At 40.9% G+C, this 25133-nt stretch overlaps 1 protein-coding gene and 1 long non-coding RNA gene across 3 annotated transcripts in view; one reads left to right on the top strand and one right to left on the bottom strand.

Moving 5' to 3' along the window:
* The window catches only part of LOC122560101 (thyrotropin-releasing hormone receptor-like), a 28708-nt gene extending 15260 nt beyond the window's left edge, over positions 1-13448 (bottom strand). Inside the window, exons 1-2 of one of the 2 annotated variants that reach the window (XM_043710336.2) lie at positions 13319-13448; positions 11561-12410 (exon numbers count right to left, since the gene is read on the bottom strand). In XM_043710336.2, the coding sequence (XP_043566271.1) occupies positions 11561-12358 (798 nt within the window). In that variant the 5' untranslated portion in view covers positions 12359-12410; positions 13319-13448. Of the gene's footprint in view, positions 1-11560; positions 12411-13037; positions 13176-13318 lie in introns of those variants that run through there. The other variant, XM_043710335.2, reaches the window with a different exon arrangement.
* A 228-nt stretch (positions 13449-13676) lies between these two features.
* Positions 13677-24899, top strand: LOC122560104 (uncharacterized). The gene is made up of 3 exons (XR_006314640.2): positions 13677-13816; positions 21739-21806; positions 22776-24899. It is a non-coding gene; the product is annotated as an uncharacterized LOC122560104 (long non-coding RNA).
* Positions 24900-25133: the final 234 nt, after the last annotated feature.

Here is a 25133-nt window from a genome sequence, read left to right as displayed (position 1 = left end):
AGTTTGGGGTATAGGGTTTTAGGGTCAATTTGATAACAGCTAACAGATACTGCCTCAAGCAAAGGTTTTCAAGTTTGCAAAAAAACCTGATACAATGAAAGGGGTGTGACCAGTTCTCCCAGCCCAGCTTTTCTCTGTTTTGGGTCGTTTTTAGCAGTTGTGTGAAAAAAAGCTGCTGGACCCACAGAAGCAGGTCCAGGCTGGTACTTTCTCTCTGACTTCTTTCTTGTAAGACCATGTGTTTGATTTTACCTTTTGTACCAAGGGGTATTTATGGGGATTGTTGCAAGTACTTGGAACAGCATCATTAAGTTGGGATGATCTGTTGGGATTTTGGAGAGGTTACGTTATTCAGTATTCTGTTTTCCGTTGTTGTGTTTCATTTAGTAACGTTGTAAATAAATTCTGTTTTGTTTGAAACTATGTGGTTTGTCCAATGGCATCTCTCCTGGAATACCCACTTTACTCCTGCTTAAAACAACTAGCAAAATTAGGGTCTGGGCTACCTTCTTGGAAGGTCTGACTTGGTCCATAACAGTATCATTTAAACAAAACTATTTGGTAATAAAGTTGGCACTGCCATCCCTATCAATACAGTCTCTCAAGTGAGGAATTAGGTAGGAGTCCTCTCTTGTGACAGTCTTTACCTTTTTGTAGTTGAGGTAGTGTTGGATTCAACCATCAAGCATCAGTATAAGATTATTAAGTAACTCCAGCTGCTTTGACTGGTTTTTATTAGACAGTTTTCCAACATCCTTTGGACTTCTGTTTCACCTGGGCCTCTTTCTCTGGACTTAGGTTACACAGAAAGGAATTCTTCCACATCCACATCATGTATGGTTAAAGTTATACACCTTTTGAACCAAAGACAATGTTAAATTTGGCAAGTTAACTCATCAGGTATTTTCATTCTACTGCCTCTGTACCTAAACGCAGAGTGTATAACCTCCCCAACAATTCAATGTTAAAATAGTTGCTTGTTTTTTTTTTGGGGAACTGTCTCTCCTCCTTCTGCCTCATCCTCGCTATATTTTTCATCCTCCACCAATCTTACTATCTAACACATGTATACTTATTCTTCCTCCTCCTAACAGTGATATTGCTTCAACATATTGATATAACACAGCTAATTATTTTTCCGGTGATCTGGGTGTCAGTTAGCTAGTAACTTTACCAATTCTTTTCACTACCCTGTATGGATCACGAAACAGTGCTTTCAATGGTTCACCTTGTAGATGCGTGCTCAGTACAATGGGGTGGGTATATATTCACCATTAATATAATTCACTAAAAGTTTGGTGTTCATATCATTCACTGGTGGAAACATCATGTCTTTCCCCAGGAAAAGACTTTGATGGGCTACTGTTCCGCTAAGTATGGGACAGTGAGGTCTGCAGATGCTGGAGATCAGAGTTGAGAGTGTGTTGCTGGAAAAGCACAGCAGGTCAGGCAGCATCTAAGGAACAGGAAAATTGACTTTTCAGGCCAGAGCCCTTCATCAGGAATGAGGATGGGAGCCTTGGGGGTGGAGAGATAATTGGAGGTGGGTAGAGCTGGGGAGAAAGAAGCTGTGTGTGCAATAGGTGGATGGAGGTGGGGGTAAAGGTGATAAATTGTTTACTTGTCTCATCTGAACAATAAGGTGTTACTTTCATTTTGAAAACAACTCCCTCTGAGGTGCTTTGTTTACTTCCCTTGTGGCCACAGCAAAGTGCAGTCAGTCCTTTAAATCTGTTGTATTCTCTGTCAGGGTTCCTTTCTTTGAGCTGATCTGGTGTCTCCCAATAAATCCAACTGAATGACCCTACAACTTTTAGCAAGCTGCAAGACAGTATCACACATGACAATAGAAATATTTAGACCTTAAAATATTACTTCCACCCTCAGCTGTTTTCTTTATGGCATAAGGGGGTTTTCCACCTTTCCAGTTGAGCCTTCCCATCCTTAACTACTTGTCCTCCTTTCACCTTCCCAGCTTCTACCTTTCTTGTCTTTTTGAGGACGGCAGAAGGAAGGTTTGGATTTGAGGATCAGCTCAGAATCATTGGCCATTTCTACCGCCTGTTTTGGCGCTGCAACCTTCTGGTTTTCTTTATAAATTTTTATTAGAGCATGTCTAAATGTATTTGTGATAAAATAGCTTCAACATGAAATCCTTGCTCTTAAATTTTAGAGCTCATGTCATAAAACTGAGTATTTCAATTTTTATTTCCACTTTACAACCTTGTGACACTACTTTACCTGCCTCAGGAACCTGAACCATCCAATCTCTCTGCTGTTCAACGCCACTATTCACCCACTTTTCAAAATGTTGTTAATATTTTTACCCATTTTATTAAAAGTATCATATTGCAATTTGATTCGTTACTCTTTATAACTTCCTATACCTTTGATTTTCACTTTGTCTGCGTAGGTACGCAGCAATCCCTCCAGCCCCTTTATCAATGATTTAAATGGGGGAAATTATCATGAGAAAATTATTATTTGGTTGGGTAGATTTTTAAATGTGTTATGGTTTTGAAGTGATTTATTGAGGACAGAAAGTTTTTTTAAATTGGTTGATGGGTGAACTTGAAATGAAGTATTACCAATTAGAAATCAGAGTAGGAAAGAAAGAAAACAAATGTTACATTACAAAATATCATGTTCACAATTGTTAGGACTTGGGATTTCATAAGATTCATATGGTCACAGATTTGTTTTCAGAACATAGTCAGCATTATTGTATAAGGTTTTATCTCCCTGGACTTTAACCATATCATTAATCAAGATAAGCTTTTTAAATATATTTATCATATTCATATATATCTTCAAGCAATAATCATTCCTCTATTAAATGGAGTGTAGCATTATGTATGGAGGAGGATGCTCATGACTGAAATGAAAATTACTCCTAAATATCTATCTTAACTGAGACTGCGATATCACTAATACCGTAACCAGAATTTACCGCCGTTCTGGAGATGAGAGTGAAAATAGTAGAGCATTTAATTGGGAGAAAGGCTATCGGATGGGGAACACTCTGCCTTCCTACTGCAATCCAATTAAGTTCAGGATGGAATTGTCATAGATGGCATTCTGTCCAGATGTCAACTGAGGCCACTAAATGGACAATTAATGCCTATTGAAAGGCTTCTTCTCGTACCTGTTGGCATTTAACCAGCAGCAAGCAGAAATTCACATGCAACAAGACCAAAATGTAAACATTGCCACCTAGGTTTGCAGACTCCCAGGGAAAAATGCCTTCTTCCAAAGGCACTCACTGCTTGATCAAGAGGCCAGGTACTGGGAAGGTGACTCCCTGACAGACGCAGCCCCTTTGCCTCCATCACCCCACCTGTGCATTGGGCTCTTCAATCCCATGGATACCATTTTACCTTCACTCATTTAGGCATGAAGTCTCTTTTTGAACCTGAGCCTCTGGTGGTGCATTAGCAACAGTTACCACCACTCTCAGTTGTACTAACATGAATGGAAAGCTGCTACTCTTTGATGGGCCAGCAGCTTTTGGGTGGGGACAATATTTGGGGAGGTGATTTCCATTCCAAGGCTCGGTATTCCCTGTGAAATTCTGATGCTGGCCATTGAATTCCATCAGGCGACGAAGGCAATGTGGTTCTCCTCCGGTTCTCTTGTTGGTGAGCAAGATCTGATCATGACACCTAGTACTGATTCATGTCATTCAATATATTGGTATTTGCAAGTTGTATAATTAAGTAAGGTCTCAAACATATCTTAACCACATGAGAGTTGAGGTAGATAATTGGAAAATTAGTTATGGGAGTGCAGATTTTGTTGCTTCCGTATTTCTTGGTATAAGTACTTCTTGTTATTGACTAGGAATTTGATATTATTCAGTAGTGAATTGTCTTATTTACGTGGTCTGTTTAGATTAATATTAGTGATTGACACAAATGTCTGAGGCAGAACGAGATTGCTCATAATACCATTGTCATAATGATCGAAAGTAAGCTTGAGACTTCCTGTTTGTCTAAGTCATCATTAACAACAGCTATTTGTACTTCTGTATCATCAGTGGATTTTACCTCTGCCTAAAGTAATCTGTTACTTAAATACTTATCTAATTTTGTTACTTCTAGACTTGAAAATGTGTTGCTGGAAAAGTGCAGCAGGTCAGGCAGCATCCAGGGAACAGGAGAATCGACGTTTCGGGCATAAGCCCTTCTTCAGGAATTCCTGAAGAAGGGCTTATGCCCGAAACGTCGATTCTCCTGTTCCCTGGATGCTGCCTGACCTGCTGCGCTTTTCCAGCAACACATTTTCAGCTCTGATCTCCAGCATCTGCAGACCTCACTTACTTCTAGACTTGTCTATCCAACACAATCCTGGCCCGCATGACACATCTCACCCTTCACAAATTTGAGATTATCAAAAATTCTGCTGACCACCTTCTTTCTTAAGTCATATGCTGCTTACATTACCCATGCTTGCAGAAGAATCTCAATTAAGCAATACCTTGATTTTGAAAGTCTCATCCTTGTTTTCCAATTCCTTCTTGACCTTGTCATTCCCTATTTCTGTAATCTCCTTCAGCTCCACAACTCTCCAAGTTATCCAAGCTCCGTCAGTTCTCATTTCTTAAACAACCCTGATTTTAATTGTTCAATCTTTAACATCAAAGACTTCAGTTGTTAAAGTTCTAAGCCAGGGGTCAGCAACTCTTTTTTTTTTAGAAACCTTGTTTTGGAACCATTGGAAGCAAACAATTTAAATTTGCCATTGATACATGGCAAATTTCCAAGTTCCCTTGCAGAAGTAGTTGTCTGTATAATAAATAAAATACATATACTGAGTTCAGTATCAGTTTTGTAAAGAAAAATCTAAATTAAAATAGTCCTAATGTAAATTGTCACATTATTTGATATATGAATCTTTTTATATGTATCTCCAATGTACGTATCATCAGGTTTTATGTGGCAATTTGCATAATTAATGGAAACAGAACACATTTCCACATAAAATTATAAAGTAATCAAAAATGTGCATACAAAACTGAAAGAATGTTTTATGATAATTAGAACAGAACTTTTAGAATAAATGGATAACATTTAAGATCATTGGTTAGTAAAATAATCTTTAAAACAGATGTTTACTTAAAGGGGACAGAATTAAAACAACTTTTTCAGCTGTTGATTTTCACAATAGCAGAAGGATTTTTAATAGCATATTTAGAAAGATTTATCATCTTAGCTAAGTAAGAAACAGAAATGTTCACAACAATAATACCAGTTCTTCAAACCAAAGGCATAATCTATAACTAGAGTGGAGTTGTACGACTTGAATGTATTTATTTAGAGTGCATGTATGTTTTTAGTTCATAGCATAATTTGAAACCATATAGCACAGTATAGTGATTAGCCTTTTATTGCCATACTAACAGCATGGATTTGAATGAATTCTTTTAGGCTGTTTTCATGGCAATGCAATCCAACCAGAAAAAAAGAGAGCTGAAAATGAGATGTTAAAGATCTGCAGGCAGCTTTTGAGCTGCAGGTTGCCAAACTCTGTCTTAAACTCTAAAACAAACCTCACTAAACTGCTCTTCAGATCGAAAGAGTTAGCATGGATTTCTGGAAAGTAGACCATGTTTGACTTGTAGATTTTTTTGGGACATCACTAACTTGGAGAATGGAGAGAATCTAGAATAACTTCCCAGAAGGCACTTTGACAAGATTAAAGGTTGATAAATGATTTTAAGAGTTCAGAGCCAAATTTGGAAAAAAGGCAGCATGTTCTGATTATTGGGATGTGATAAGTAGCATTCTTGATGTATTTATATTGTAGTCTCAGTTTTCCACCATATACATCAAGATCATAAATAAAGAAATACAGAGTCATATATTCATGTTTTCAGGTGATATTAAGAGAGAATGACAATAAGTTGTGAAAATGGGAGAAGAAAGCTGGAAAGCAATGTGAACAGACCAAATGAGTGAGCAAAATTGGTAGGTGAAATTCAATGGCTTAATCCACTCTGAATCATGGAAGAAATGCCAAAACATATTCTTGATGGTAAAATGATCCATGGATGATCAAAGAGTTCAAGTGCACAAATCTCTACAAATTGATGCTGAAGTACAAAAATAATGAATTGAGCTAATTGCAGATTGTTGTTTCATTGGGTGGAAATTCAAAAGCCTATATGGTTTATGCATCAGAAAGTAATACCTCACAAATAAAGGAATTGGGCTGGAGAGATATATTTTGCACTACAGAAGGCGCAGTGGAGATTTGCCAGGATATGCCCTTGCCTGGACAGTTTTAATCATAAAAAGAGATTTGATAGATGGGGTTGGTTGCCTTGGAACACAGGAGACTGAAGCGGGTGACACGATTGAGATGTATAAAATTATGAAGGGCATAGAAGGGAAGAAACTTTTCCCCTTGTGGAGGGATTAATGATCAGGGAGAACAGATTTAAGATAAGAGGCTGGAGGGTTAAAGGGATTGTGAAGAACCTTTTATTCACCCAGAGTGGTGGGAATTTGGAACTTGTCTATTAGAGTGGTAAAGGCAGAAGCCCTTAAAATATTTAAGATGTATTTAGATGTACACTTGCAATGCCAAAGCATACGGGATATGAATCAAGTGCTGGTAAATGGTAATAGAATAGTTGGTGATTGCTTTAGACTGGCACAGACTCAATGGACTGAAGGGCCTTTTTCCATGATGTAGACCTCTATGACTTAAATAGAGATTTTTTAAAAAAACTGCAGATGTTGGAATCCAAAGTAGACAGGCAGAGGGCTGAAAGAACACAGCCTCTCTTCCAACCTAGTTTCCTGCATCAGGTGCTCTCAATGTGGTCTTCTCTACATCAGGGAGACCGAATGTGAACTTCGGGAACAGTTCACCCTGCAGAATATGCATAACAATATGGACTTCAGTAAGGTGATCAACAAAGTTCCAGATGGTAGACTGGTTATCAAGGTTAGGTGACATGGAATACAGGGAGAACTAGCCATATGGATACAGAACTGGCTCAAAGGTAGAAGACAGAGGGTGGGGGTGGAGGGTTGCTATTCAGACTGGAGGCCTGTGACCAGCAGTGTGCCAGAAGGATTGGTGCTGGGTCCACCGCTTTTCATAATTTATATAAATGATTTGATGTAAACATGGGAGGTATGGTTAGTGAGTTTGCAGATGACACTAAAATAGGAGGTGCAGTGGACAGCTAAGAAGGTTATTTCTGAGTACAATGGGAACTTGATCAGATGAGCCAATGGGCTGAGGAGTGGCAGATGGAATTTAATTTAGATAAATGAGAGATGCTACATTTTGGAAAAACAAATCGGGGCAGGACTTACACACTTAATGGTAAGATCTGAGGAGTGTTACCAAACAAATAAACCTTCGAGTGCGGATTCATAGGTCCTTGAAAGGGGAGTCACAGATAGATAGAATAATGAAGACGACATTTGGAATGCTTACTTTTATTAGTTAGTGCATTGAGTATAGGAGTTGAGAGATAATGTTACAGCTATACAGGACATTGATTAGGCAACTTTTGCAATACCATGTGCAGTTTTGGTCTCCCTGCTATAGGAAAGATGTTATGAAACTTGAAAGGGTTCAGGAAAGATTTACAAGGATGTTACCAGGTTTGAGGTTTTGAGCTATAGGGAGAGGCTGAATAGACTGGGTTAGAGTGGTGCTGGAAAAGCACAGCAGTTCAGGCAGCATCCGAGGAGCAGGAAAATCGCATTTTGGGCAAAAGCCCTTCATCAGGAATACAAGCAGAGTGCCTGAAGGGTGGAGAGATAAATGAGAGGAGGGCGAGGCTGGGGAAAAAGTAGCATAGAGTACAATAGGTGAATGGGGGTGGGAATGGAGGTGATAGGTCAGAGAGGAGGGTGGGGGAGGGTACCAAAGAGTACAATGGGTGAATGAGGGTGGGGATGAAGGTGATAGGTCAGAGAGGAGGGTGGAGTGGATAGGTGGAAAAGAAGATAGGCAGGTAGGACAAGTCATGGGGACAGTGCTGAGCTGGAAGTTTGGAACTGGGGTGAGGTGGGGGAAGGGGAAGTGAGGAAACTGGTAAAGTCCACATTGATGCCCTGGGGTTGACGTGTTCCGAGGCTGAAGATCAGGCGTTCTTCCTCCAGGCGTCGGGTGGTGAGGGAGCAGTGGTGAAGGAGGCCCAGGACCTCCATGTCCTCGGCAGAGTGGGAGGGGGAGTTGAAATGTTGGGCCACAGGGTGGTGTGGTTGATTGGTGCGGGTGTCCCAGAGATGTTCCCTAAAGCGCTCTGCTAGGAGGTGTCCAGTCTCCCCAGTGTAGAGAAGACCACGTCGGGAGCAACAGATACGATAAATAATATTGGTGGATGAATAGACTGGGGCGATTTTTCCTGGATCAGCAGAGGCTGAGGGGTGACCATACAAAAGTTTATAAAATCATGAGGGGGATGGATAGGGTAAATAGACAAGGTCTTTTCTCTGGGGTGGGGGAGTCCAAATCGAGAGAGCATAGTTTACGGTGGAAAGATATAAAAGGGACCTAAGGGGCAACATTTTCATGCAGAGGGTGATCCGTGTATGCAATGAGCTGCCAGAGAAAGGAGTGGAGGCTGGTACAATTATAACATTTAAAAGGCACCTGGATAAGTATATGATACGGAAGGGTTTTGGCTACGTAGAACAGTCCATCTTCCATAATTACACTGGCACCACTCCCCACCTCTTCTTCCGCTACATTGGTGCCACCTCGTGCTCCCGCGAGAAGGTTGAGCAATTCATCAACTTCACCATCATATTCCACCCTGACCTTAAATTTACCTGGACCATCTCTGCCACATCCCCCCCCCCTTCCTGGACCTCTCCAGCTCCATTAATGATGACTGACTTGACACCAACATTTTTTACAAACCCACCGACTCCCACAGCCACCTGGATTACACCTCTTCCCACCCTACCTCCTGCAAAAATGCCATCCCGTATTCCCAATTCCTCCGCCTCCATCGGATCTACTCCCAGGAGGACCAGTTCCATCACAGAACACACCAGATGGCCTCCTTCTTCAGAGACCGCAATTTCCCTTCCCACGTGGTTAAAGATGCCCTCCAACGCATCTCGTCCACATCCTGCATCTCCGCCCTCAAACCCCACCCCTCCAACCGTAACAAGGACAGAACACCCCTGGTGCTCACCTTCCACCCTACCAACCTTCACATAAACCAAATCATCCACCGACATTTCCGCCTCCTCCAAACGGACCCCACCACTAGGGATATATTTTCCTCCCCATCCCTTTCTGCCTTCCACAAAGACCATTCTCTCCGTGACTTCCTAGTCAGGTCCACGCCCCCCTACAACCCACCCTCCCATCCTGGCACCTTCCCCTGCCACCACAGGAATTGCAAAACCTGCACCCACACCTCCTCCCTCACCTCCATCCAAGGCCCTAAAGAAGCCTTCCACATCCAAAGTTTTACTTGCACATCCACCAATGTCATTTATTGCATCCGTTGCTCCCGATGCGGTCTCCTCTACATTGGGGAGACTAGACGCCTCCTAGCAGAGTGCATTAGGGAACATCTCCGGGACACCCGCACCAATGAACCACACCGCCCTGTGGCCCAACATTTCAACTCCCCCTCCCACTCTGCCGAGGACATGGAGGTCCTGGGCCTCCTTCACCGCCACTCCCTCACCACCAGACGCCTGGAGGAAGAACGCGTCATCTTCCGCCTCAGAACACCAACCCCAGGGTATCAATGTGGACTTCACCAGTTTCCTCATTTCCCCTTCCCCCACCTCACCCCAGTTCCAAACTTCCAGCTCAGCACTGTCCCCATGACTTGTCCTACCTGCCTATCTTCTTTTCCACCTACCACTCCACCCTCCCCCCGACCTATCACCTTCATCCCCCCCCCCCCCACTCACCTATTGTACTCTATGCTACTTTCTCTCCACCTCCACCCTCCTCTCACTTATCTCTCCACCCTTCAGGCTCTCTACCTGTATTCCTGATGAAGGGCTTTTGCCCGAAATGTTGATTTTACTGCTCCTCGGATGCTGCCTGAACTGCTGTGTTTTTCCAGCACCACTCTAATCTAGACTCTGGTTTCCAGCATGTGCAGTCATTGTTTTTACCTTAGAGAGACATGGTCAAACGCTGGCAAATGGGATTAGATTAATTTCTGATATCTGGTCAGCACAGATGAGTTGGACCAAAGGGTCTGTTTCTGTGCTGTATATCTTTATGACTCTAAGTGTCTGCAAGGGCATCACATCTGATTGCTGATCATTTGATGCTCATAGGTGACTTTCAACAATGGTCACTGATCAAGAACTTCTATCTTCACTCATTAGTAGTTGTTAAGGGCAACAACTAGCTTGTCTAACAGTCTGAAGCAGCATCGACTGCAGAATGCTTCCTGGACGTTATGGTTCAGCTATCCAAAGAATGCATTAGACAATCTTGGCTGAAAGAATTTCTAAATGGCATTGAAGACATAAATAAAACAGATTAGATTAATTTTATAAGTGAAACTACAAGTGCGGTAATGGAACCAAATAATGTGCATAACAATATGCCAAGCAACCTGTGTGCATTATCGGTCTTTGAAAATGGTCCTGTATATCTATCCATTCGCTGATAGTCTTATGGCAACTTTTTTATTTTCTTTTATTTGGTTCAAAAATCCATTTACTCGGGTGCCGCACCATACGACGAGCTTTTTCTTGCTGTTAAATATTTCGCTTTACAGGAATTAGCGAATCGTAGTGACCGAGCAGTGACCAAACTGATGTGGAGGGGCATCTCACACCGCTTCCACTCAATTACTTAGCCTCGACCTCATATCGCCACCTACTGTAACCTTCAAGAATTCTGCTTTCTAGCGTTCTAAATTGTAAAAGATAAACTTGAGTAGAAATAAAAACAGTATTTATTTGTTTAGTTTTGACAGCTGAAGAGAGGTGTGGCTTTGCGAGCTTAAGCAAAGCATTGTGTAAACATCAAGCTTGCTTCATATTCAGGTTTTTGTAGAAATGTGGATAATATCTATTGCAAAAAAGAAAACGGTTTTTTGTACGATAATGTATACAATATACATTAAAATTTTAAATAATAACTACTTGTTAGCATTAATACACTTCCACTGGAGAGGAACTTGCCTTACAGTATAAAGTAAAAACAGAAAATGTAATCTTTGACTGGAAACCTTAAATCTGTTTCTCTCTCCACAGCTGCTCTTAGACTTATTGAGTATTTGAACATTTCTTTTTGGTTCATATTCAGATTACCAAAAGTTGCGGTGCTTTCCTTCGGCCGTATAGTACAGTAATACTACAGTATAGATTTCCAGAACGGGTAGTAGGTGTGTAGGACCCGTAACCATACAGAAACTTTGCTTCTTCAACCCTGTTGGCCACCCAGTGATTCTACAAAACTCTCACTGCTGCTTTATTTCCACGACCTAAACCGTCTGCAAATGCATGAAGTGCACCAAACTGTGGGAGGGCAATGAGAGAAGAGTGGCGGGCCACTGAATGGCCATCCACGGAATGGTTGGAAATGGGTTTGGGAAAATTACCTGCTTCCTGGAAGATTGCGGGCCCTTGTTGCGGCGACAGGACATCTTGGAGTCGCTGCTGCGCCCCCTGTGAATGGAGTTATTGGCTGTCTCCTGCGGGGTGCTGGGAATCGGATTCAGGAACAGTATGCGAGCAATGAGCCCGTACAGAACTGTGGCCACGAATAAAGGAATCACATAGAATATAGTGAAGTCCAGAAAGTAAATGGGCAGGTAATGGTTTCTTGACACCCTGTAGTCACAGACCACCTGGATGCCATTGACATGTGGGATCTGCTTGATGTCCAGTAAAAAGAACCACATCACGCAGTACACCGAGGTGAAGGCCCAGACAAAGGCGATGATTTTCTTGGCTCTGGACACGGTGCAGATGAACTGAGCTTTAATGGGGTGGCAGATTGCGATGTACCGCTCTATGGTAAAGGCGGTGATGGAACACGACGACGCGTTGATGCCCAGGTACTGCAGGTATGTGATGCAAAGGCAGCCGACGTATCCATAAACCCAGGAGGCGACCACACTCTCGGTGATATTGGGCAGGCCTGCCGCCAGGAGGACAATCAGGTCTGCAATGGCCAAGCTCACCAGGTAGCAGTTAGTGGGTGTTCTCATGTGTTTGGTCTTCAGCACCACCAGTACAACCATGACATTTCCAGCTATCCCCACTCCACAGATCAACAAGACCAACAGGACGGTGACTATCTGGTACTCGAGAGGATTCTGAGGCATCCTCGATATTTCTACAGTCTGATTCATTGAATTGTTGAACAGCTCAATCCCACTTGTTCTGTTCTCCATGGTCACTGAGATCTAGCGGCGAGCTTTGCTAGCTTGGAGGATTCATTGCCCTCTGTGAAAAACAGCGGCAGGATAACTTAATGAATAATATAAGACAATCTTTAAAAAAAATAATTTTGAACGACGGAAATAATGAGCTGGGGCTCGAAGTTTGGCTCTAATCTTAACAAGCTACAGTTACTGACTCTCCCACCCTGGGGCTTACTCACTGTTCCGATTTCATTCGTTTCTTAACGTTAATGAAGTGATTTTGAGGCAAATTGTAAAGAAAACGGTGTGTGCTAAGCAGCTAGATTATTGTGAATAAACTCCCAACCGGAGGGACAGTTTACACAAAAATCTTCTCTAGCACTAAGTGCCATAAACTATTATCACTCCTTCGGGTGAGGAGGAGGATAGAGCGAGCGTTTGAAGTTACTTTGGTACAATTAATGAATTTGCTCACACCGTTCCTACTGTTAAACTATCTACTTCATTTACGTCTTCTGCATTTCCTTTTTTTCTGTCCGCGGGCTAATTACAATTCTGATTATTTATCTGGTTTTAAACAAGGATAATATCAGCGCTTTACATATTATACTAATCAGTAACATATCAAACAATTTATTAATTTGAGCCTGCATTGTGTTATTGCTCGTGCTAAGAGAAGATAATGATGCCCATTGAAAGTATCACTTACTTCCCGAGGAACCAGCTTTCATCCGCTCCCTGCCTCAATTTCCGCGGTAATCAAGAGAGGTTTGCGATTGAACTAAAGTGTCAGGACACTGGCATCTCTCCTGAGCTAACGTCTGAATGGCGTATGGAGAGTGACGAGCTGCCCAACTAGACTCTGCAACTACCCAATCTCCTGCCATTCCAGGTCCTAGAGCCCCCTGACTCCACAAATCGACACACACAGCAACATTTCCATTGCAAAACCTACTTCTCCGGGAAGGACGGCGACCGAGCCTTACTCACTTCGTATCATTGATGAATTAATACGTTTTAAGGTTGTTCGAACTCCTTGGGGAATTGTCATTCAGTAGGTCGAACTATAATTCATTCGTGAATCCTGAGACTGTTATATTCATGACTAAGGGAGAAAAATCCAGCAGGATTTTGATTGTTAAGAGAGGGAGTTTCGCGCCCTGTGAGTAGAAGTGCCGATAATTCTTCAATGTTACCGCTCTTGGGATCAAAAGATCATATTCACTGGAGGAAAGGAGGTGTTTGCCCAGCGACCATGAACCTCAGTATTTGAGCAAGGCAGTGCAGCCGGTTCACTAAACTGCATCATTTTTAGTCAGTCAGGAAAGCCAACAGTTTTCTAGCGTGAATGTTATCCAAAATGTTCACTCCGGCGAGAGGGACACTATGCGGCTGTCCACAGATCCAGAAAATGCGGGAGGGAGAGCTTCAAACCAGGTTTCCAGGCTTGCAAAGGAACATAAGGCACCAGATACAGGTTCATGACAGGTGAGTGGAGGCAGGGAAGAAGCTGGGTGATGACCAGGGGTCCCTGGGAAGATGACTAAAAAAGAAATTATTAATGTAATGAGAATGAAAGAGATTAGAGATGATATTATGGCACAGGTTCACAATTTATTGACATTTAGTAGACAGAGATGAGGGATAAAAGGAAAATTCTCCATTTGGTGGGAAGTGACAAGTGAAATTCCTAACAGGACTCAGCTCTTCATCATATACAGCAAAGACATAGGAAATGGAAGAATGTAGGATTATTTAACTAAATTTGCAAATGATAAATTAGAAGATCCAATAAATTGTATAGGTGGGTGTTGAAGATATAAATAGGGATTAAGAATGTAAGTGGGCAAAACTGTAGCAGATTCATTCAACTTAATCAATTCTGAGGTAATATACTTCAGACTGAGTAAAGATAAATTGGAATATCTTTGTCAAAATAAGAGTAGAAACTGTGAAGAGCAAGCAGATTTGTGTGCCCAGTTTCAGAAATTGGTAAAACAACAACAGCATGTATGAAAAGCAGGTGAGCAGAATCAGCTTGAAGAACATGAAATAAGTTCGAAGATGGAAATGAAATAATATTGCAGATTCATTTTCCTTCACAACTACCCTGTTCTTTCAGACTTCACATATAAATAAAGCAAAAAAATGTTCTTATATTTATGTTGGATTCTGCATTCAGGCTCAATGCTCACTTTCCTTTGTAGGTTTATAGAAATGAACACAGAGGCACACAAATTCCCTATGTGAAAACCAAAGACACAAGCAATATTCTGCATTTTTTTTTTAACTTGATGAAGTCAAGGAAAATGAATAGTGAGTTGGTTATAAGAACTGGTGATTTCCCACACCAGGAACTGATCTTGATTAGAAACATGATACACAATGATAATTAAATAGTTAATACTTCCCACATGGTTCTACACTCCCTTACCCAAAGCGCTACCATATAGGGTTAGTCACACTAGACAAGCAGAAGAAGGCTTAGCAGGATACTATGAAGGTACAGCCATGGCTCCGGAATACACTCTGCTAAATGTCAGTCTAAAAGCATGTTACATTGTGATTTCAAAACTCAGCTTTACTTGCACTGTTTATTGCTAAATAAAAATAGAGAGAAAAGGTGGAATCTTCTGCTCTCACTGCAGTGAGAGTGATAGGAAGGGTATGTTCTGCAGCTAGATATGATGATTACACATGTGAAGCCTGCCACTTTCCCACCTACACCAGCATCAAATCCTGAGCAAGAAAGGTCATGGTTGACTTTCCCATCCTGCCAATAGCTGAGGTCATTAAGTGAACAATTAATGACCATTTAAGGGTCCCATCCCACCTCCTGGAATTAACCTTATTGCAAGCCATCCTATTCACAATACAACGTGCATGACAGGCAAAACTGTGTAGGCTAAATCACCACAGGAATGGAGGGTATAGATCAATTGATTAAAGGCAATCAGTACCTGAACAAGGGACTGGCTATAGGAAGAAGCAGTGCTTACTGGGAGCCAGCCACTAACCTTGTTTCTGAGCCCTGCAGCCTCCTTTCAGATTATGAAGATACAGCAGAGTTGAAGAAGGGAATGAAGATTATGTATGGTTTTCACTTCATATCAAATAATTTATTTTCAACTTGTATTATGCATTAATCAAACTTAATGGCATACAGTGCACAAATGTTGATCAGACAGCAGCATAAGAATTTGTGTTCAGTACTCAGGGTTACTTTTGCACAAAAGATCAAATGACTGAATGTCCTTTCTCTCCATGTATTCATGTAAAGTGATTGTGGTTTTTTTTCCATGTAAAAACTGAATTTGCAGTCTCTCTTCCATTAGGATTGTTAACATGATAAATGCTTGTTATCATTTATTCCAGAAACTGATATCAACAATCATACCTCACTAACACTTGCTTACCCTCCTTATAAAATTGATAATTTTGCTAACAATTTGGATTTTATTTAGATACCAGTTTCAATCTTCAATACAAGAACTAACTTTGAGCTTCAGTAAAGTCAAGTTGTTTTTATGCCACTTTGACAAGACATTTTCAAAAGTAAAACACAAGATTCTATAGTTAGTTAAGAACACTGAAAAACTAATGAATTCTAACAAACTTCCTCTTATTTTAGGTCTTTAAGTAAACAAGCACTAATGACTCTAATGAGTCTATTATGTAAAGCAGTAGGATTGTTGTACTCTTCCTTGGTTCCTCTCCTATCTTCATAATTTACATTTCCAAATTTCTCTGTCTCTATAATGTGGATCATGTGTTACAAAATTTAATAGACCTGGCATGAGGTACAGGGGTCACAATGTGCGATTACTTCACTCTTCCAAAGCAGGCAGTGCATAAACCTCACACTGCCTGCTAATTTGAAAGATTGAGCTTGCAGCTAGTGCTAAGTGTGCTGCTAAGTGACTGTTTACCTAAACAGGGGCACAAAATATTGAGAGACTAGAAACATTTAAAGCACTATTTAGAGTCAGTCACTTTTAAAAGAGAAGGGGATTATGGATGGAACAGGCACTGGAATGGATTCTGACACAGGGAAAGAAACATGAATGGCACAGCATGCCAGAGATTTGGCACCAAGAATTTCCAATATTGTATAAGAGACCTTAATGCAAGAGACAGACAGAAGGTGAGGTGATTATGTGTGTAGTGGGAGCCATAGGCCTTCCAAAAAGTGTGTTCAGAAGGTAGTGGGACAAGATAACTGTCAGTCAATGCAAAAATATTAACCTTGCAGATCTGCATGCAGCACAGTAAGAAGTTGAATGATCTTACATGAGTAGTCAAAGTCGGCAAACCTGTTTTTAAATGCCATATCCTACCAACTGTATAGTTAGCCTTACAGAATGTTCAATGTTTTACATACACATAAAACCAACTATTAAATATCATTATCAATATTGACTCATACCTGATGTCAAGACAGCATTTTACCAAGTGTGCCATCAAGGAGTTCTCATCAAATTACATAAATGGCAATCAGAGAAAAAACATATTCATCAGCTACTGTTGTAACTAACCCAAAGGAGAATGATTGTGGTTGTTGGAGGCACATCAACTTAGTCTCAAAGTCTCACTGCAGAAGTTTCTCAGGGTAGTTCCATCTTCAATTGTTTCATCAATGACTTACCTTTTATAAGTTCAGAGCTGGGCATGTTTAGTAATGATTGAACAGTATTTTATTCACTCAGATGATGAAATAGTCCATGTCAGCAAGATGTAAGATCTGGACAACATTCACTTTAGCAAACAGCATTCCTATCACACAACTATCGGCAATGACCTTCTCCAAAAATAAACAAACCATCTAATCACATCCTGTTGTCAATCAATAGCAATAATATTGCTGACAAGCCTCTGGCTATGTGCTGCATTGAATTGCACACAGCATTTGCAACTTTTGGTGAGGGTAGAGTTAGGGATGTGTTTACTGGTATTGTAATCAGAAGAGTTAACTTGAGAAGTGCAGCCATGAAAGGGTGTTATTGGTGTCTTCTCCCTTTATTGTTCTCCTCCTTTTCCTGTGTGATGGCCTTGTATTATGCTTGCTCCACTTTCTCCTAGGGAAAAAATGAATAACATTAATTCAGCTCACTTGGAAGAATCTCCCTGATCTCACACTGGACTGTAAACTTGGTAATGCTAAATTATTCACCTGCTTTATTATGGATGGAGGCCAATGTATAAACGTTCATGACCGTGGTCACCCTTACCGTGCTATCCTTGCTCTAATCTAAGGCTGCTGTTGTGACTGTAGGTGGTGGAAAATTTCAGCAAGCATGTCCTTAATGAAGTGCAAATGTCTGAGATACTATTCTTCTCTATATTTGGCACAAGAGAAGGGATCCTGAATACTGTCAACATGCAACCTTACAAATTAGGAGCAGGGTTCAATTATAGCTGATCTGATCACTTCACATTTCTGACAAACATTGCTTTAATCACAGAAATAGCCAGTAGATATCAATCAGCAATCAACCTGAAAGTAGCATAACTATTTATCCAGTGCTGTTGACGGACCCTTCCAAATGTTGAACATTTATTCAGCTGTGAGGTTAAGAGAGAAATGAGTTTTAAAATTGTAGTGCTAACACCAAATCCCATCACACCTATTGATCCTATGATCTGCCTATTCCTCACACTTCAGGCCAATGCTCTCTGCTGTGTGCTAACACTATCAATCAAGATAGCATCCAACGTGGATAGTATCTACAATATACACATACACTGCAGATGCCATTTGAAAGGGAAAACAGCACTTGTAATGCAAAGAAACCAGAAACAATGAGCCAAATTTTGCGATGCCTTGTTTTTAAATTTAATTATCGGAAGTAATATTAAACTAAGTTACATAACCATTTATGTTAACTATAATCTCATTGAATGATAAATTTGTGTAACAGTGCAACAACAGAACAAGCATTAGACATTTAATAGTATGTTTTCCACTTGTGCATATTAAGACTGCATTGCTTTTAATTTTGCATTCAAATCATAACTAAAGTATTAGCGATGGAACAACAGAAGCTAACACGCACTTCAAAATAGACCAATCATTGAACGGTTGAATTAAAATGCAATTTTAGTCTCTTATTAGGCTAAATTAATTATGTGGATCAGAGGAGGATTGTTTCTTTGTTTATTTTATTGTTCTTCCTTACCAGAAAATTTGCACAGACACCTAGCTGTCTGTAGAAGTGTGAGAATGACTGTGAATGGATGCCTTTTTTAAAAAAGAAAAGGCAGTTGCAGTTGACATCGCAGAGAATTATATTGATTTGCTCACAGGGATATGAGTTCAAATACAAATATTAGGCAAGGAACCAATTATTTCAAAATTAAGTGTGACTAATAATAGGAGTTGCAACACAATTATTTTTACAAGACCCCTATCAAGCTACAGATAACATCAGTAACATCTCCCAGTTTGCTGTTGCTTGATGTGTTAGAGAGGTCACTAGGGTTCTCCATGCCTCCATGAAAAAGTAGACTACTACCTTCATTGGCAATGTAAAGCAGGATGAGAGAGCACCAGGCTACACCTGGATTGCAGGATTCCTCATGATCTCGTGGGCGGCACGGTGGCACAATGGTTAGCACTGCTGCCTCTCAGCGCCAGAGACCCGGGTTTAATTCCCGCCTCAGGCGACTGACTGTGTGGAGTTTGCACGTTCTCCCTGTGTCTGCGTGGGTTTCCACCGGGTGCTCCGGTTTCCTCCCACAGTCCAAAGATGTGCAGGTCAGGTGAATTGGCCGTACTAAATTGCCTGTAGTGTTAGGGAAGGGGTAAATATAAATGTAGGTTGTTGAGGTATGGGTGGGTTGTGCTTCAGCGGGTCGGTGTGGACTTGTTGGGCCGAAGGGCCTGTTTCCACACTGTAATGTAATGTAATGTAAAAAAATGTAATGTAATCTAAGGTGTCATTGACTGCACTCAGATTGGCTTTTAAGCTGTCCAACACTAACCCTGAGCAATCAAAGGGGATTCTGTTCCCATCCAACACCTAGCTAGTGTTTGGTGACAAAGATTATATCAAGCATAGTGCTCAGTTTCCTAGCAGCAACTATAGTGCATGCATCCTTTGCTCTTCTTTAGTGCTGCCTTTGTTCTCACAAGTTATTGGGTTGCAGCCTGCCCACTGTCGTTTTGTGATTTGCTATATGTTAGTCAGCATAACATTTACCAATCAGTTGTTTATTTACTACTATTTACAATGCTATGATATCACAGACTTATGCGCATAGACTAGGTTCTACACTTTGTGATACTCCTGGAGATTACACATATACATAGCTGATAACTGACTCCATTACAGAAAAGGTGACTGCAGACAAGTCTTCAGACCAGAATGTTATACGTCACAATGTCATGTAATTGTTTTAAAGGTGGAGGCCTGTTGGGGCTGGAATCTGTGCTATAATGTAACTGGTTATCAGACAACAAGCAATACTCCTTTAGATTTGTTTCATGTCTCCTTTAAGGAACTGAACACAGCTGCAAATCTTACCCTACAGTAAGATTTACTCTGGAACCAGAAATATAACTGAAAGATCAATATGTAAAGCTCAAACAACACTGCCAGCAACAGGATCTTTGGACAGCAGCATTGTAGTTCATTCTATTAGGAATCTGAACTTTTAGTCTTCAGTTGAATGCTCCATAGTTTTGTCGTTATTAGAAACCAGGCTTTCAGAACTTTTGTACAGTAGGAGTTGCAGAGGAGCAGCAGCAGTGGAGAAAGAGCACAAAAAAGAAAAAGGCAAGAAGGGCGTCGGCCACCGTTGACCCTGGATACCAGAACTCTTAGAGAGCAGCTCTTCAAAGGGCACTGCCCCAGAATCCTTTCTCCTATATCCAGAGCACCAGCAGTACCTATAGTCTCAAACTCCCCAAGCTTAACTCTTATTGCCACAGTCTAATTGAATTCTATCAATCCAGCCTGCTGATCTTGTCTACATTTTACTACAAATATGAATTCCAAATCATGATGGATAGATTCAAGCAACATTAGACCTTGAGAAACAAACTCCAAATTGCAGGATCTCAACGTGGAATGAGGGGTATAGATAGAATTAATGGTAGTCTTTTCCCGAGAATGGGGGATTTCAAGACTTGAGGGCAAACCTTTAGAGTGAGAAGAAAAAGATTTTAAAAAAGACATGGGGGCAATTTTTTTACGCAGAGGGTGGCTCACATGTGGAATGAACCTTCTGAGGAAGTGGTCGATGTGGGTACAATTGCAACATTTAAAAAACATTTGGATAAAAGGTTTGGAGGGATATAGCTGAGAGCAAGCTGCTGGGACTAGCTAGTTTTGGATTATGTTTGGCATGGACTGGTTAGACCATAGGGTCTGTTTCCATGCTGTATGACTCTATGACTCTGTGGACTAAAGTAAACTGGCCTACTTAGTTGTGTGACACTAACAATAATATTGGCAATAAAACAAAACAAAGAACTACAGATGCTGAAGATTTGAAGCGTACCAAAAAGAAATTGTTGGAGACACTCAGTAGGTAGCAGAATCTATGGAGAGAAAGAGTGTTGATGTTTCGAGTCCTTCAGAACATATAATAATAATAATGCTGACAATGCGCTTATTGTGTTGTCTTGTGGGAGGATGACAGGTGCATCTGTCAAAAAGCCAAGTCATTCCTAAGACTGGACCTTGGCCCTCCTAAAGCTGAACATGGGAAAAGGGTATGAAAAGCCTCAAAACCCAGGATGACAGCCGTCTGAACCTCCTTGGCATCTAACAGCAGAGGTTGCCTTATACCAATTGCCACTGTTATGTTTATGGAGTGTTCATAAACAGAATGGTCTCCATGTTTACACAAAGTCTTGGCACATGTTGAAGTTCGACTTTTCTATGCTTTGAGGCAAGGTGCATAAATTCACTAGCAGGCTACTCAGTGCATCTAGCAATTCCAGTGAATGCTCATCAAGCTTCTTTTGTAGCCTTTACCCTTGAACCAATATCGAGACCACTGCAGCAGAGTTAATGTATGAATTTAATCTACAATAAGCTGACAACTGGGTATCAGTACTCTTGTTTTCACTCCTGCATGCTTGCATTGATGATTACTGTGTCAAGATCCACCTAATAACATTGCCTCTAAAATATGTCTGATGCCAGTTCTTGTGCTCTCCATGATGAAATCAGGTGAAAATGCATCTTCAGAAAGGCTTCATCTTTTTGAAGAGGAAAAAGCATCCTCAGATCCTGAAATACAGGAATGTGTGTTATTTGTTAGTAAGAAAGGATAGAAAAAGAGAGAAGAATAGCTGGTGAAAGTATTGTCAGTTTGTCATTCAGATTGTGTAGTGGGTAGATGCAGAAGTTGAAAAATACTTGCAAATAAGCTGACTGCAATGTCTCCCTCTGACTTCCTAGTTACCATAGCGATACCTCTGACAGCCTTTGATGGCCAGCATATTCTATCGATGGAAAGAAATTTGCAGGTAAGCTCAGTCTTCATCATTTAAGAAAACATTAATTTTAGCAATGAATCTTAACACGAAATATTGGAGCTGACTATTTGTGGAGAGAATGAGACATAAGCAATGAGGATTAATGTAACACCTCCCAGGAAAGCTTTGTAAGTAAATAAGACACAGAAGTGAAACTTATCCCTTGAATGAGTCCAAATGAAAATTTCTAAGTAAGATTACAGGATCTAGAAAGATAATGAATTGTTTTGTTTAGTAAAAGGGTTCGATGTTCCACTGCAGTGCATTAATTATTACAGTGTGTTGTGATTGATCGTGAAACTCAGCTGCTTTCCTGTTATCTTATTAAGTCATGTATTGCATGAAGTAAATCAAGGTGCATTAGAATACAAATCTGAATGAACGCCAACACAAAGATTAATTCATGCTTTTATCATTTAAATTAAGTAAATGAGAGTGCGCAGCTTATGGATTAAACCTGATTGAATATGCCAAATTAACATTGCAAAAACTAATGACCCATCTGGAAATATAAATATATCATTGTAAGATAAATTTGCACTGAATGTATTCCCTATAAAAGTACAGATGCAAAAATCTGACACTTAAAGTGTGTTAATGGAAAAAAATGAGTAAGTTCCAAGAAATCCAATTGAAATATTAACAATTTGTTCAGCAAAGTAGAAAGAGTATGGTATTTCAAGAGTTTTTTTTTAATTAACTGTACTTCTCATAATACATATTTACATGACAGAATCTAATTTGCTGGTGGCTATTGATCCTGGCATGTATGGGACATAGATTATTCTTTCTCTTTCTTTCTTCTCCCTGGCCCCAATAAGCATTACATTACATGGAGGAAGGTTCACACAAGTCTGAATGTGCAATCAGTTGCTAAGAAATAATGCTCATGCTGGCCTTGAAGAGTGTTGTTCATAAAGATCAAGTAATCCCTGACATGTGCAATTTCTCTCCTGACAGCAGTCTCAATCTGGAACCAAGTCAAAGGGATCTCCAGTCATCCTTCAGCAGTGATGTCATCAATCACATTGAAATTCACAAGCAGCAAACTACAGAGTTAAAAGTATTTGTATCTAAAATTTTAGATCAAAAAATAAATATTTGATTCCTTTATGGTAGATATTAAGTTAAAGGCAGATAACATTTCAAACAATTAAAATATGATTTTTTTTTCATCATGGGAATTTCACAATGAAATTCATTTTTAAGAGGTAGAAAGGCTGTTTGTTATTAATTATGAAGTTAATGTGTTGTTAAAATTCTAATTGTACATCATTCACAAAGTACAACCTTGGCAAGGGATCTCAACAGCGAGACTGGAAGTTCTCAGAGATCTCTAATTGATTATAAACAAGGGAGGTGGAGGAGGTTGCAGGCAATCTCACACAGACTGCCACTCCACCCTACTTTGTTACAAAGTAATTCCATTCAAGTCTCCATCCGAAATACAGAGGTGTAGTACCATTCCAGTAGTTCTTTTGTTATGCAGAACTGTTGGAGAAAGGCAAACCATTCTCCCTTTATATAGCAGTTGGATGCAGTAATCTGGAATCTAAAGGTCCACACAGCAACATTGAAAGGCTAAGTACATAAAGTAGGTGTGATTTTAGGGTGCTGGCTGATGGCTTTGAGAGTAGGTAGGTAGGAGGGCAAGTAGGTAGGGTGCCAGGGTATCAGATAAGCAGGATGTTAGTTGGGGAGTGGGTAAGGTCATAGAGTCATAGAGATGTACAGCATGGAAACAGACCATTCAGACCAACCCATTCATGCCGGCCAGACATCCCAACCCAATCTTGTCCCACCTGCCCGCACCCGGCCCATATCCCTCCAAACCCTTCCTATTCGTATACCCATCCAAATGCCTCTTAAATGGTGCAATTGTACCAGCCTCCACCACTTCCTCTGGCAGTTCATTCCATACACATACCACCCTCTGTATGAAAAAGTTGCACCTTAGGTGTCTTTTATATCTTTCCCCTCTCATCCTTAACCCAAGTCCTATAGTTCTGGACTCCCCAACCACAGGGAAAAGACTTTGTATATTTACCCTATTCATACCCTTCATAAGTTTGTGAACCTCTATAAGGTCACCCCTCAGCCTCCGATGCTCCAGGTAAAACAGCCCCATCCTGCTCAGCCTCTCCCTATAGCTCAAATCCTCCAACCGTGGCAACATCCTTGTAAATCTTTTCTGAACACTTTCAAGTTTCACAACATCTTTCCGATAGGAAGGAGACCAGAATTTCATGCAATATTCCAACAGTGGTCTAACCAAAGTCATGTGTAGCCGCAACATGACCTCCCAACTCCTATACTCAATACTCTGACCAATAAAAGAAAGCATACAAAACACTGCCCTCACTATCCTATCTACCTGTGACTCCACTTTCAAGGAGCTATGAACCTGCACTCCAAGGTCTCTTTGTTCAGCAACACTCCCTAGGACCTTACCAGTAAGTGTATAAGTCCTGCTAAGATTTGCTTTCCCAAAATGAAGCACCTCGCATTTATCTAAATTAAGCTCCATCTGCCACTTCACAGCCCATTGACCCATCTGGTCAAGATCCCGTTGTAGTCTGAGGTAACCCTCTTCGCTGTCCACTACACCTCCAATTTTGGTGTCATCTGCAAACTTACTAACTGTACCTCTTATGCTCACATCCAAATCATTTATGTAAATGACAAAAAGTAGAGGACCCAGCACCAATCCCTGTGGCACTCCACTGGTCACAGGACTCCAGTCTGAGAAACAACCCTCCACCTCCACCCTCTGTCTTCTACCTTTGAGTCAGTTTTGTATCCAAATGGCTAGTTCTCCCTGTATTTCATGAGATCTAACCTTGCGAATCAATCTCACATGGGGAACCTTGTCAAATGCCTTATTGAAGTCCATATAGATCACAAGTTGCCAAGCGATAGGAAGCCAGATGGGTATGGTGGAGTGTGATAGGGAAAAAATGTGCCAGGTGCATATGGTGCCAACTGGGGAGTGGGTGGCATGTTTGAGTTCCATCTGGGATTGGGTAGTGTACCAGTTCAATAGGGTGTCACGTGAGTTGGAGGTAGGGTGCCAAGATGCAGGGCAGCAAGGGTCAGAGAAGTCTTTTGAGTAAGTCAGGGTGGGCTGGAGAAATTGGTGGGTATGGGTGGGAAGAGTCGTTGTCAGATCTGGAGGTTTTGAGTTTGGAAGCAACGATGATGGGAAGGTGTTAGGTTGGGTAGGAAGAGGGGACTTGATGTCCACTCTGTCAGCAGAATAGCAAGGGAGCTGTCAGGTCAGGGTCTAGGGTTGTGAGGGGTCTGGCTATTGTGAGTGGG

This window comes from Chiloscyllium plagiosum, unplaced genomic scaffold (assembly GCF_037043375.1).
Source record: "Chiloscyllium plagiosum isolate Xiang-an unplaced genomic scaffold, Cpla_swu_hap1 HiC_scaffold_15, whole genome shotgun sequence".
In the NCBI taxonomy this organism is placed as follows: Eukaryota; Metazoa; Chordata; class Chondrichthyes; order Orectolobiformes; family Hemiscylliidae; genus Chiloscyllium; species Chiloscyllium plagiosum.
Note: the sequence above shows the minus strand (reverse complement) of the source record. Positions and strands in the feature narration are given on the sequence as shown.